This window comes from Myxine glutinosa, chromosome 5, assembly GCF_964187855.1.
Source record: "Myxine glutinosa chromosome 5, kmMyxGlut1.1, whole genome shotgun sequence".
NCBI lineage: Eukaryota > Metazoa > Chordata > Myxini > Myxiniformes > Myxinidae > Myxine > Myxine glutinosa.
In genome coordinates, this window is record NC_136265.1 from 72756985 (window position 1) to 72770475 (window position 13491).

A 13491-nucleotide genomic window follows, 5' to 3' on the forward strand; every position below is an offset into this window, starting at 1 on the left:
TCCACCATCCCTCACAGTAAGGGGGGGAAAATGCGCTATAGCTTATGGGGTGATGGCAGTGAAAACTAGCCCGGGTGGGTTAGGATATATCGTGTGTAGGGATCTAGCGAAGATGACATTAGGTAACGTTAAGTTTAGTTAGTGACTGATACCTGTAGTGGGGACGCAGGTAGTTTAGTGTGGATGATAATGACGTGGGAGCGCAATAGTTTAAAGGGGCGACTGGGAAGCGCAAGTTTCAGAGGGGAGTAGTTAGATGAGATGATGCCGTGTGTGTGAGGATTGAACAGGTGTGATTGCACAGGTGTGCAACTGAACAGGGGTGTGGAGCAGTGTATGAGTGAGTGATGGTGATGTGTATTGTGATGACCAAATGGTCCAGGAAGAAAGGAGGGTGCAGGTGGCACCAGGTGTGAGTGCACAGGTGTGCAACAACAGGTATGGAGGACAGGTGTATGGAATAAATGGTATGGAGTATTGGAATGGATGGTCGTGGAGTGAGTATGGTGGAAATTGTGGAGTGGAGTGGATGGTGCGAAGGTGTGAATGGGGGAAGAGTGGACCCCCATCACGGATACCCGGGGCGGGTAGAGTAAGTGTTAGGTAGAGGGTACAGGTAAATTGTGGTTGGATATTGGCATCTGTGGTGTGGGTGAAAGAATGGTCTTTGGATGGGTGCATTAGTGTTGTGGAAATGGCTGGGCGTGTAGCCTGTTAGTGTGTGTAGTTGGTTTGGGCACTCCACCACTGTGAGGATGTCGGCCAGGTGAGGCCGCAGGTGGGCTCTGGGAGCCGGTAGTAGTTGTTGTGGATGGGGCCCGAGGATCCGGAGGACGGACCCGGGTAGCCCAGTGCCAGAGGGCACCGAGTGGGGTGACAGAGCCAGGAGGGGCTTTCCCCAGTTAGTTAGGTTAGGGTGAGGAGCTAGGTAAGCTCGGGTGGCAACTGCAGTGGTGGAGGTGTGCAGGTGGGTAGACCTGCTGGGAGAGCTACACGTCGCAGCCCAGAAATTGTGCGAGGGCACCGGGAGATGAATCGGGGGAGTGAGACCCCAAATTGAGAAGCACCACAGTTTGGTCAATGGGAATTGGTTTTTAGAACCCATAGTGTAAGTTGGCCAATGGATTGGCAGGGAAAGACCCCGGGTAGTGTAAAGTGTGTTAAGATCATTTAGAGGATAGTTAGGATGAAGGATCTCCTCGCACCATCTGCATCCACTCACCTGAGGTGACAGGTACTCCGCACCATGCCATGTTTAATTATTTTTGATGCAAATGTTTTGGATTGTGAGACGCATCATGACGTGGGTGTGACATTGTGCTTTGATGTTCCATCTCTGCCTCCTTATGAGGATTGATGATGAATTTGGTGATGGCAAATTTTGAAGTAGAGGGATTGTGGTGACGAATTTGGTATAGAGGAAATATGGGGAAGACGTGACAGTAGTGACGAATTTGTAATGTGTAGATTTTGTAAATATGGGGTAAGGGCAAGGGTAGTGTAGGTGACAGGGGGGGGGGTGACGTACGGTAGGGACGAGCTTTCTCACTTCGCCCTCCGTACGCATTTCGCCTTGCATTACCTTATTGATGTGTACCCTTGTGACCTTACCCCTCGCTCAATTGTCTTCCCCCCTTTTGTCTCCCACTTGAGGACCTGTGCGCCATTGGGTGCCGAGGGGAGCGTGCGTGAGGTGGCCATTGTGCGCACGAGATTCCCAGAACCAGCATGCATTGCGTTGATGTACCACTTTATGGACCGCTGTTCTGCGGCCAAGTACCACTTGATGGACCCCAGGTTCTGGGGCAGGGCACCTCTGTTGGAGACCGGCCATAGTGGCCAGGGAATCTTGCTTGCGGACCTCGGTAAGGTGGCACCTAGGCCAAACAGGTGGACCACCCTTAGTTGGCCCCTGAGGCCCTAAATAAAAACGAACACAAGTTGTGCTTTTTATATTTCCAAGTAGGCCGCATGAAGCCAGAAGACGTCGGGAAGAACATCGGCCGAGCAGAGAAAGAGAAGACCACCACCAGTTGTTTGTTGTGTTTATTAAGAACCATGGTGACTGTGCACCGAGTGGTGCTTTGTGGTGCTTTTGGGTGCTTTGGTGGTATTGGTACTGGTGCATCGATGCAATGCGTGCTGTCTCCTCCCTCCCAACAGGAATTTCTTTTTCTTGTTCCCTAAAAAAAACAAAAAAAAAACACAGCTCCTGGGTTGCGTTGTAAATAAGAAATAACGTCATTGTAAATAATGCTCCCCACCGTAAATGTATAGTTTGAAAACAATTCCGTAATTCGGTTAGCTGTGGGCTTGAGTCTGTTAGACAGGGTGCAATGCAATAGGGGGACATACTTATTTGTGTTTTAAGATTGTCACACTCAGGGTCAGGTTAATTGTCGAGGGAATTACACCTACGTGTCACACTAAGTTAAAGTTTTGTAGGCCCGAGTCCGTGAAGAAAGGAGGTTGCAGTGTAACGGTTTTGAGAAGTGTAACGAATTTGAGAAGTGTAACGGTTTTTTCAGAAGTGTAACAATTTTGGAGGAAGTGTAACGAATGTGAAAAGTATGGTTTTGTTATGTGTAACACCCTGGTAATGTAAATAATGGTCGCAGCTGTCCTCCTAGTTAATTCCATGAAACTTACACGCAGGCCACGATATATCTTTTTAAATAGTGTATTTCCTTATTCTATGTAGGCTAAATATGTGTTTCCCACTAGACTCTGCATTGTGTTACATATTTATGTGAATGTATGTGGATTACCATTCAGGTCTTTGCTTATCCGTGTGTAGTATATTAAGGGTTGTTGTGATTGGAGGGTCAGGAGCCCTTCTGAACAAGTGGCCGGAAACGGAAGTGACCGGAAACGGAAGAGGAAAAGACACGAGGAAAAGGGACGGGTGATTCTTCTTCCTCGCCCCGCTCCGACAAAAGGGGGGATCGACCTTGCGCTGCGTGGAAAAGCGGAGTTCCGAAGCCTGGCTGGCGAGAGGAATTACCGGGACGTGTACCTGCCCGGTGGAGACGGCAAGTTGACGTGGGGCCGTGCATCGACCCCGCGTCTGGCATCGTTTGCGGCACCGTCCAAACAGACGCGTGCGGGTCGCACGTTGGGGCCTAACGCGCCTTGCAAGCGGCGTGGGGTTTGGCTTGCTCTACCGTATCCGCTTCGCGTGGCCACGAGGGGCTGCAGCCACGGTGCCTGGTACGATACCTGCCCGGTGGAAACACGTCCACCCGGGGTTCGTTCAACCGCCCGAGTGCGGCGACGGCGACCATCATCTTGGTCAGGAGGGGCCCAGAGACATTGTGCGGGACCGAGACCAAAAGGGTGTCGTGAGTACTCACCGGGACACACATGTATAAGATGGCCATCTTAATCATAGGGAATTGATTGTGAATTGGGAATTGGTGATGGTTGTGTATTGTTGATTGCTCGGGGAAAATCTCCGTGGTGGTGTCATTGAAATTGTATGGTATCATTACCATTGGAAATATATCCTTGAACATCAGTTGTCTCCTGGGTGAAATTCATATGGATTGCGTGGCGAAAGCGCATATATAATACAGCTTGCTGGCGGAGTTCCTCTCACGGTCCGGGGGTCACCGAGACCAGGTATTCACCGAGGGGACCACGTAACAGAATTGGGGGCTCGTCCGGGATTTAAAATTGTATAAAATAATAAAGTAATAATTTTTTATTAATTAAAATTTATTAATTAATTATTAATTGGTAAATTTTTTTGAGAAATTGGGGTAAAGTCTTGGGTGAAGGTTAACAGGTGTTAACGATAGGCACCATGGCGTTTGTGGCACAGAACTTTGGGGTAACCCCGAGTGAGGCGCAGTTCCGAGCGTTGCTAAAGTCGGACCTCTTGAAATTGGCCAAACATTTTAACTTGGAGGTCCGAACTAATTTGAGGAAGGCAGAGTTGCAGGCCACGGTGATACAATCTATGGTGGGATTAGGAACATGGGACGAGTTAGCCTGGGAGTGGCTACCCGAAGAACCAGAAGACGTTGAGCTCCGGAAACTGGAGTTGCAATTACGGAGCCAGGAACGGATAAAAGAAGAAGAAAGGAAAGCAGAAAAGGAAAGAGCAGAAGAAGAAAGGAAAGCAGAAGAGAGAAGAGAAGAGAAACAAGCACAAGAAAGGAGAGTGGAACGAGAACTCCAGGAAAGGTTAGCAGAAGAAGAAAGGAAAGCAGAAAAGGAAAGAGCAGAAGAAGAAAGGAAAGCCGAAAAAGAAAGAGCAGAAGAAGAAAGGAAAGCAGAGGAGAGGAGAGAAGAGAAACAAGCGGAGGAAAGGAGAGTGGAACGAGAACTCCAGGAAAGGTTAGAAGGGAGAAAAGCAGAGGAGAGGAGAGCTGCAAGGGACCTCGAAGCAGAGGAGAGAAAAGCGGAAAGGGAATTAAAGGAACGTGACATGGAGCTTCAGCAAGAAATCAAATTCAAGGAGCTGGAGTTAATGAGAGAACGGGGAGAGGCACCACCCTTGCTGACGGGGTCGACACCTAACCAGAAAACCTGGGATGTGGGCAGACATGTGAGGCTGGTTCCACCGTTCAGTGAAAAGGAAGTCGCGAAATTTTTCCCACACTTTGAGAAAGTGGCTCGACAATGAAACTGGCCGGAGGAGGCCTGGACCATACTCGTGCAAAGTGTGCTGGTGGGGAAAGCTCAGGAAATTTATTCGGCGCTACCAATGGACCAATGTGCAGATTATGAGGTACTGAAGAAGCACATCCTCAAGGCCTATGAGTTGGTTCCGGAAGCTTACAGGCAAAAATTCAGGAATGCCAGGAAGAGGGAGAGTGAGACCCATGTGGAGTTTGCCAGAGTGAAAGAAAACATGTTTGATCGGTGGTGTGAGTCAAAAGGAGTCGGGAAAGACTTCGAAACATTGCGGGACTTGATCCTGGTGGAGGAATTCCAGCAGTGTGTCCACGAGGACATCAAAGTGTACCTGCAGGAAAAGAAGGTACCAAAGTTGTGGGACGCAGCCACCATGGCAGATGATTATGCCTTAACCCACCGAATAGGGGTCCACGAACCTAACTCCTCGCCTAGATCTCCGCAGGGGAGGTGGGGAACAGCAGGTGCGGAGAACGACCATACATGGCGGCGGCCTCGAGATGATTATGGGGACAACTATGATACCCCACCGGTTCGAAATCAGAGGGATGCGGGCCCAAGACAAACTTATAGTTCGGGGGGCCCGAGGCAGACCCCGAGTTGTTCCTCCGGGCCTACTTGCGCGTTTTGCAAGAAACCTGGACACTTGATGTCCAGTTGTTACCTCATGAAAAGGGACAACCCAGAGCGGAGTCCGACTATTACAACTCCGAATGCGATGGCTAGCGTAAGAAATCGCCATCAAAAGGGTTACCAACCATTTATTTCAGAGGGGTTTGTGTCACTGGATGGAGCCTCGACTAACCGGAGACCGGTTAGGATATTGAGGGACACAGGGGCCCATCAATCTTTAATGCTTGAAGGCATTTTGCCATGGTCCGAGGAGACGGCAACGGGGGATAGTGTTCGTTTACAGGGGATCGGGGGCGGTGTTAGTGCTCCCCTTCATGTCATCCATTTGGAGTCCGATTTGGTGTCAGGACCGGTCACCGTCGGGTTACAAGCCACGCTTCCTGTAGAGGGTGTATCTGTGGTTATCGGGAATGATTTGGCCGGGGGTCAAGTTTATGGTAACCTGAGGGTTGGTAAAGAGCCCAGCAGGGAAAATAACACCACACCAGCTCGGGATGGCGACAAAAGTGCCAAGTTATTTGTAGGGGGACTGAACTTCAAAACAGAGGAAGAAGTTCTGACCTCTGTCTTCAACAGATATGGGCCGCTGGTGGAAGTGCGGTTGGTAAGAGACTGGGAAACGCAACAGTCAAGAGGGTTCGGCTTTGTCACGTTTGCCAGCACAAAAGACGCCAGAGAGGCAGAGAAGAATTGGAATGGCAAGGATTTGGAGGGTCGGACCATAACAGTAGGGAAGGCATTTCGTAGGCGTCGAGAGGTCTACAGGAGAGGACAACTGGGCGGTAGTTTTGGTGGTGGCCACAATCAATATTATTATGGAGGCTCCCTGAGTTACGGCCGCTCCCGAAGGAAGGATTGGCAAAGTAGTGGCCGAGAAGGAGACCGCTATTCATGGGACTACAGGGACCAGTGGTCCCACCCTAATTATTAGGGAAGTTCTGAGAAGTTGAAGCACTGAAGGCGGCGGAGCCGCCGAGCCAAGATTCCTACACGAATTAACCGTGAACGCCGTTCCTAAAGGCGTCCATGTAGTGAACTTTCATGCACGGACTAACCGTGAACTCCACGTTCCTCAAGGCGCCCATGTAGAGAACTTTCCTGCACGGACTAACCGTGAACTCCGCGTTCCTAAAGGCATCCATGTAGTGAATACTCGGCTTGGCCTCCCAGAAAAGTGCTATCGAGTGGCTTAACTTTGGATCTTTGATCAACCCCTTAACCTTCATTCACAAGAAACTGGCGGTCAAAGTCAGAGGGTCAGGAGATGGAGTTTGATTTGGCAGGGACAATGTCGTTTCTGGTGCTTAGTCCAGAGTGAGTAATCTGGAGGGGTTGTGGTGAAATTTTGGTTGCTTTATTTTTAAGTGATAACTGTGCCCGGGGGCAACTGATAATGTGGGGGGGGTTGAGTTATCTGGTTGGTTTCTCCAAATTGGCCGGCAAAGAAAGTTTTCGCTGGATTCAAACTTTCTTTCTTGAAGGGGGGGAGTGTTACATATTTATGTGAATGTATGTGGATTACCATTCAGGTCTTTGCTTATCCGTGTGTAGTATATTAAGGGTTGTTGTGATTGGAGGGTCAGGAGCCCTTCTGAACAAGTGGCCGGAAACGGAAGTGACCGGAAACGGAAGAGGAAAAGACACGAGGAAAAGGGACGGGTGATTCTTCTTCCTCGCCCCGCTCCGACAAAAGGGGGGATCGACCTTGCGCTGCGTGGAAAAGCGGCGTTCCGAAGCCTGGCTGGCGAGAGGAATTACCGGGACGTGTTCCTGCCCGGTGGAGACGGCAAGTTGACGTGGGGCCGTGCATCGACCCCGCGTCTGGCATCGTTCGCGGCACCGTCCAAACAGACGCGTGCGGGTCGCACGTTGGGGCCTAACGCGCCTTGCAAGCGGCGTGGGGTTTGGCTTGCTCTACCGTATCCGCTTCGCGTGGCCACGAGGGGCTGCAGCCACGGTGCCTGGTACGATACCTGCCCGGTGGAAACACGTCCACCCGGGGTTCGTTCAACCACCCGAGTGCGGCGACGGCGACCATCATCTTGGTCAGGAGGGGCCCAGAGACATTGTGCGGGACCGAGACCAAAAGGGTGTCATGAGTACTCACCGGGACACACATGTATAAGATGGCCATCTTAATCATAGGGAATTGATTGTGAATTGGGAATTGGTGATGGTTGTGTATTGTTGATTGCTCGGGGAAAATCTCCGTGGTGGTGTCATTGAAATTGTATGGTATCATTACCATTGGAAATATATCCTTGAACATCAGTTGTCTCCTGGGTGAAATTCATATGGATTGCGTGGCGAAAGCGCATATATAATACAGCTTGCTGGCGGAGTTCCTCTCACGGTCCGGGGGTCACCGAGACCAGGTATTCACCGAGGGGACCACGTAACAATTGTACCAAACGAAATAAGCGTAGGCCCTTTCAATTTCCCCAATCATCTCCGCTCTCCCAAAGTTCCTTTCAAAAGCGGTGCGAGTGGTGTTCAATCCCGCAAGACGCCATTGCCCATGTGCTAATCTCGGAGAAGAAAGGCGTGTCTCCACCTCGTCATAGAGGGGAGGAGTGAGCCAACCCCACTTGGCCAATCAGCACCGCGGTGAGCGACCCGGTAGGCGTGGACCACCCTTAGTTGGCCCCTGAGGCCCTAAATGAAACTTAACCGGGACTGCTTCACCAGATGACCTGGGAGATGAGCGAAGAGGTGACATACGAGAGGAGCGGTGAGCGGTGAGATGCGAGACGCTCCAAGCCAAAGAGGAGAGGTACTCGGAGAGGAAACCAGCTTTGGAGAGATGCGCTGAAAGGAGGGAGACGGCTCCACCAGAAGGAGAGGAGCAGGTGTGACCGAGCCAGCGCGTGACGTCTACAGCATCGGCAGCGGATACGCGACGGAGGGTTTTCCCGCCAAAAACGCGAGGAATTGAGAGCTGCTGCCTCCCTCTCCAGCAATCCACCTCAAGCCCTACCTGCCTGCAATATCCCCCGTGTAAGTGTGAACGTCGTCTGTCCTACTCGTTGTCCTGGGGTTAAGTAAATTGAATAGTGTAAGTTAACGATTCGCTGTGTGACTGCTTCTTCCATCCATTGCTTGTGTGTGTATAATAAATCTGTTCTTCCTCCGTACTCTGTCTTCTTCTCTTTTTCCTTCTCTTTCGGTCGCTTTAGAGGTTTCCCGATTGAATATCTGTGGTGCGATCTGGTCAACGTCGGGTGGAATCGGGCCAATTGGGGATCCTGTAACGGTCGCGGTTGGACCATCCGCTCGGCCCATCATAACATCTAAACCGCGTCTGTAACAATATATATATATATATATATATATATATATATATATATATATATATATATATATATATATATATAAATAAAAGGAGCCGAGGTTCGGTCACGTTTCATTCTAAAGGGTTTCTGCTGTCATATAATAATACCAATGGTACCGTTGGAAGGGTAATAATAATCGATTTACTTGGAACAAAAATTAGTTTGTTTTATTTTTTTGTATCCAAGATCGAGGCTCGTATAAGAGCTAATAATAATCACAAAAACATAAATGGACACATACAACATATTGTTGCAGTTTTTAGAACCTTCACATGTAAATTTAGTTGTAAATTTCCTTATAAATAACCCCTGTGTACATTTCCCCTTAATTGGCTGTTAAATGAAATAATTGCACCTTAGTTAGTCCACATTGCAACACGTAGCGAATCATAGGACCTCTCTATAGTTATATCGTTATTCTGTGTTCCAGGTAAGGCCGTGTGTCCAATAATTGACTCTCCGTTGCATCAAATCAAATAAGATAGGATCCCCTGCAATATCCCCATGGCCTCCTACAAGTGCCAATAAGGCAGCGTTCGCTGCCCTTTGGCTGGGGCTCGTTTGATTGCCCCAAGACGCCATTGCCCATGTGCTCCATCTCGGAGAAGAAGAGGGAGGAGCCGGCAGGGCACAGGCATGGCACCACCTCGTCATCCAAGGTGGAGTCAGCCAGCCCTTACCAACCAACCAGGAATCAGTGGGCATGGCTTGAGAGGGCGGAGAGAGAAAGATCTGGCAGGTTCGTGAGGGTTCCACGGGGGTGGAGATAAAACCCGTTGCGCAGAGCCCCCACCGCAGTTCTGTGGAGGGAGGCGCTTGAGCAAGTTACGAGAGGGAGAGGGAGAGAGACGCATGAGCAAGGAGCACAAGTTGAGAGGATCGTTCATTCATTTGCTTGGCGCGAACGTCCTGCAGCGGATGAGAATCGGCACGCCCTGCTCGCGATACCAACCAGCACTGACGACCGGGTTTTTCGTGGCTGAACAAAGAACAAGTGCGCGCACCAGACCTCGACTTCGTGCCGCGATCCTCGGACCTCCCTGTCACCCGTTCTGTGGACCGACTGCTCCTGTCTTCCCTCCATTCAATTCCTGCCTGCAATTCCCCATTCGTATACGTGAGTTTGTCTTGTTTTGTCTCGTCCCCTGGGAATAAGTTAAGCCTGTTTAAGGATTGCACTGTGTCTCCTCTTCTGTAAATTACCTTTGTTTCTTCTTCTTTCTTTGGTTTGTTGTAAATAATAATAAATACCTGTTCCTCCTTACTTTGGTTTCATTCTCGTCCGATCGCTTTCGTGATTTCTTTCAATTGAGTACCCGTGGCACGATTTTGGCCGAACCGCTTCGCAATCGGGTTTAGTCATTGTTAACGGCCCAAGCCGCAGTTCGCTCGCTCGGCGAAATCCATTAACCACGCTGCGGTCCGGGCGGGAGTATTTCCTTGCGTACCGGAAGGCGCTGGTACTTAGGTCATAGGAAGGATTGGCCTAATACCCTATTCAGCGCTGACCGGGCGTGACGTCATACCCCCAGGAACAGACAACGGCCAGCTTAACAAGACGAGGGGATTAAACCCCCTTCGGTAAGGGGAGTGCCATCGTCCGATTCCGTAACAATATAATAAAGAGAGTGGGAGACAAGATGGGGAGAGAGAGGGAAGCACACAAGTACAACAACGGTAGAGAACAGGGACATCAGGAGATCAGTGGGAGGGAGAGGGCTTGGCGGGAGGGGGGAGGGGGCAGGGGAAGAGGCAGGGTGGGAGGGAGGGATTGGGAGAGGTATAAAACAGTTTCCTCACTTGATGCTCAGCATGTGGAGGGATACATCACAGACAAATCTCATAGGTTAGGATCCAATTTGGTTTGGAGGAGCGGGGGATTTCTCAATTACCCCTGCTGACTGCGGAGAGAAGAAGGGTTGATTTTCACAAGATAGCCTCACTGGCATGAGAGTTCCAGGAAATTTTATCGCTCCCTGCAAGGTGGAACCATGTTTGCCCGAAGTCAAATCCTATGTATGTGGTGTTTCCGTAATTCTGGACAGTGACTCCCCAAGCCTCAAACCTGAAATTAAATGATATAGAAAACTAGAACGGCACTCTTCGACGTACGTCGGCCGATATCCCTCCGCCCACATTATTACATCATTATACATAGTTGTACCAAGTTTGATTTAAATCCCTTCAGCTGTTCTCAAGTATCTCATTTTCATGACCACGACAAGAACTCTGACCTTTGCGACTGAAATACGAGTATAATCAGTTCATCTTTGCATCATAACATATACTTATACCAAGTTTGCTCAAAATGCCATCATCGTTTCATAACTTAGCACAGTAACAGAAGTTTTACCTAACAGGACCTCTGACCTTTGACCCCATAATCTAATCAGTTCATCTTTACATCATTATACGTACTTGCACCAAGTTTTACTTGGATCTCTTAAGCCGTTCTCAAGTTATGGTGGTAACAAAAACCCATCACAGACGGACCGACGGACAACCTGAAAACACAATGCTTCCAGCGACTTTGTCGGCGGAGGCATAATGATCACCAAAGATGTTTTCCTGTTGTCAGCTAAGAGGGTGTAGGTTGGCTCACAGGTACACCTATTCACTCTTTGGTACGGTTACTTACAAGGTCATGACATCTTACATGTTAAGTGTATTGATATTAAGCACTCCGAGGTTGTTAAAACTAAATAATTCTCAAGAAATTTTTTATTTAACAAGCTACATTTATTTAACAAGCTACATTTAACAAGCTACATTTAACAAGCTACCGCAACATCACAAGCTACATTTAACAAGCTACATTCCATGAAATAACTAAAAACAAGAGGGAGAACTGCTTTGCAATATATGTCCCCTACCAGTCCCAATATTTTGCATAGTAAAGCCATACATTTTGTTAAATTGAATAAACACCCTGAAACTCGAACTAGTTGAATACAACAACAACAACAACAACAACAAGAACAACAACAACAACAACAACATGCATTTCAAGGCAATTTTCCCTGCTAGAGCGGGGGTTAGCCTTGCGGTCCCCCTGACAATCTTCTCCATTTTGCCCTGTTTTCTGCATCTCTCCTTGTCATCCCCCTTGCCCGCATTTCTTCTTCCACCATCTTTAGCCAAGTCTTTCTCGGTCTTCCTCGTCTTCTACTTCCTTCTACATTAATTTCCATCACTCTTCTCAACCAGTCACTTTCATCCTTCCTCAACATAAGACCAAACCATCTCAAGCTGTTCCTCTTCACAGCATCCATCACAGTACCAGATTTCAATAACTTATCATAATAAATCCATGTACCAGATTTCAGTTCATTTATATTAAAGGATATGGAAAAAGTCTAAAAAACCACAGGTGGGACAGACAGACGGAGATCAAAACCCATCGTCCCCTCTTGGTAGGGGATCAATAAATCCGAACACATCTCCCCTGATATATCCTCAGGCCCTGTAAACAAAAACTTTGCTTCGTCTGACAAACAAAATCAAACAAAACGAACATAACGCTCTACATAATGTTACGAATGTTGAGAGATGCTGTAGGCATGTCCGAGTGTCCCGGTGCTTTGCTGCGAAACTACCTCACGTGCAATTTCACTTGTAACAGCAGAATAGTCACCAATATGTCAACCCGAGCGATGCCTCAGGGTGTGGGACTGTGGGTGTCACCTGTAAATAAAAACGCGTCAGACTCAAAGCGTTGTGGCGATCACGCATACCTCAACACGATATTCTTCATCACCGCTCAGAATCCTTGCAATTACTTCATCACCCACATGTGCTTGGACATTTGAATTTTCTTCTCCTGCAATGGAGTGTGGAAGAACAGGAGCGGAGTCACAAGATGCCAACAACATATCAATACCCAGAGATGGGTTTACATCAAGGTACACATCCACCATTTAGCTTTAAGAGGAGGGAAGGCCGGGAAGTGTATAGTCCACCCTGTTTGTAGAATTGTTAGGAGCATCCCCCACTCCCAGACCCAAATTATTGAATAAACTCAACAAATCCATCGACATGCATCACCACAGGATCCAACATCACACTTTCAGGGATTAATGAGCACACCCTGAAGTTGTACATGTGCAAGTTTCGTTTGATTTCATCAAGTTTTGGAACAACAACAACACAACATGCATTTTAAGGCCATGTTCCCTGCTGGAGCGGGGGTTAGCCTTGCGGTCCCCATAACAATCTTCTCCATTTTGCCCTGTTTTCTGCATCTCTCCTCGTTAACCCCCTTGCCCGCATTTCTTCTTCCACCATCTTTGGCCAAGTCTTTCTCGGTCTTCCCCGTCCTCTACTTCCTTCAACATTCATTTTCATCACTCTTCTCAACCAGTCACTTTCATCCTTCCTCAACACATGACCAAACCATCTCGACCTGTTTCTCTTCACAGCATCAATCACAGGCAATATTCCCATCATCTTTCGCAATTCATCATTTGTCTTCCTCTCTCTCAACGATACTCCGCACATCCACTGAACCACACATCCACCGAAGTTTTGGAAGAAGAAACAAAAAGTTTTTCCACCTTTCTTGGCATTTTCTTCCTTTGGGGAGAGGATAGGTGCAATTGGAATTATTTGAGCTATATAACCATGATGTATTATCAATGCACATAAGCAGTACACATGCTTTCACTTCATATATGCAACTGGGTTAATTTACATTTTTTGTGAGCCATCGAGGCAGCGCTCTGTTGCCTATTAAAAAAAAAAAAAAAAAAAAAAAAAAAAACCTTTAGAGGCCATTTTTCCCCGCAAGCGGGGGTTGGCCTTTTTCGGGGACCGTGGTTGTTGTTGTTTTTTTTGGTCCCCTTTTGGAAGCAATGTTTTACGGCCGGATGCCCTTCCTGCCACCAAC

The 13491-nt window shown here is 48.4% G+C and overlaps 1 protein-coding gene across 4 annotated transcripts in view; it reads right to left on the reverse strand.

Moving 5' to 3' along the window:
- The window catches only part of LOC137427454 (disintegrin and metalloproteinase domain-containing protein 17), a 62982-nt gene that overhangs the window by 25257 nt on the left and 24234 nt on the right, over window positions 1–13491 (reverse strand). For 3 of the 4 annotated variants that reach the window (XM_078778185.1, XM_078778186.1, XM_078778184.1), the window contains exon 4: window positions 12341–12426. In XM_078778185.1, coding sequence (XP_078634311.1) covers window positions 12341–12426 — 86 coding nt within the window. Of the gene's footprint in view, window positions 1–2120; window positions 2179–12340; window positions 12427–13491 lie in introns of those variants that run through there. The other variant, XM_078778187.1, reaches the window with a different exon arrangement.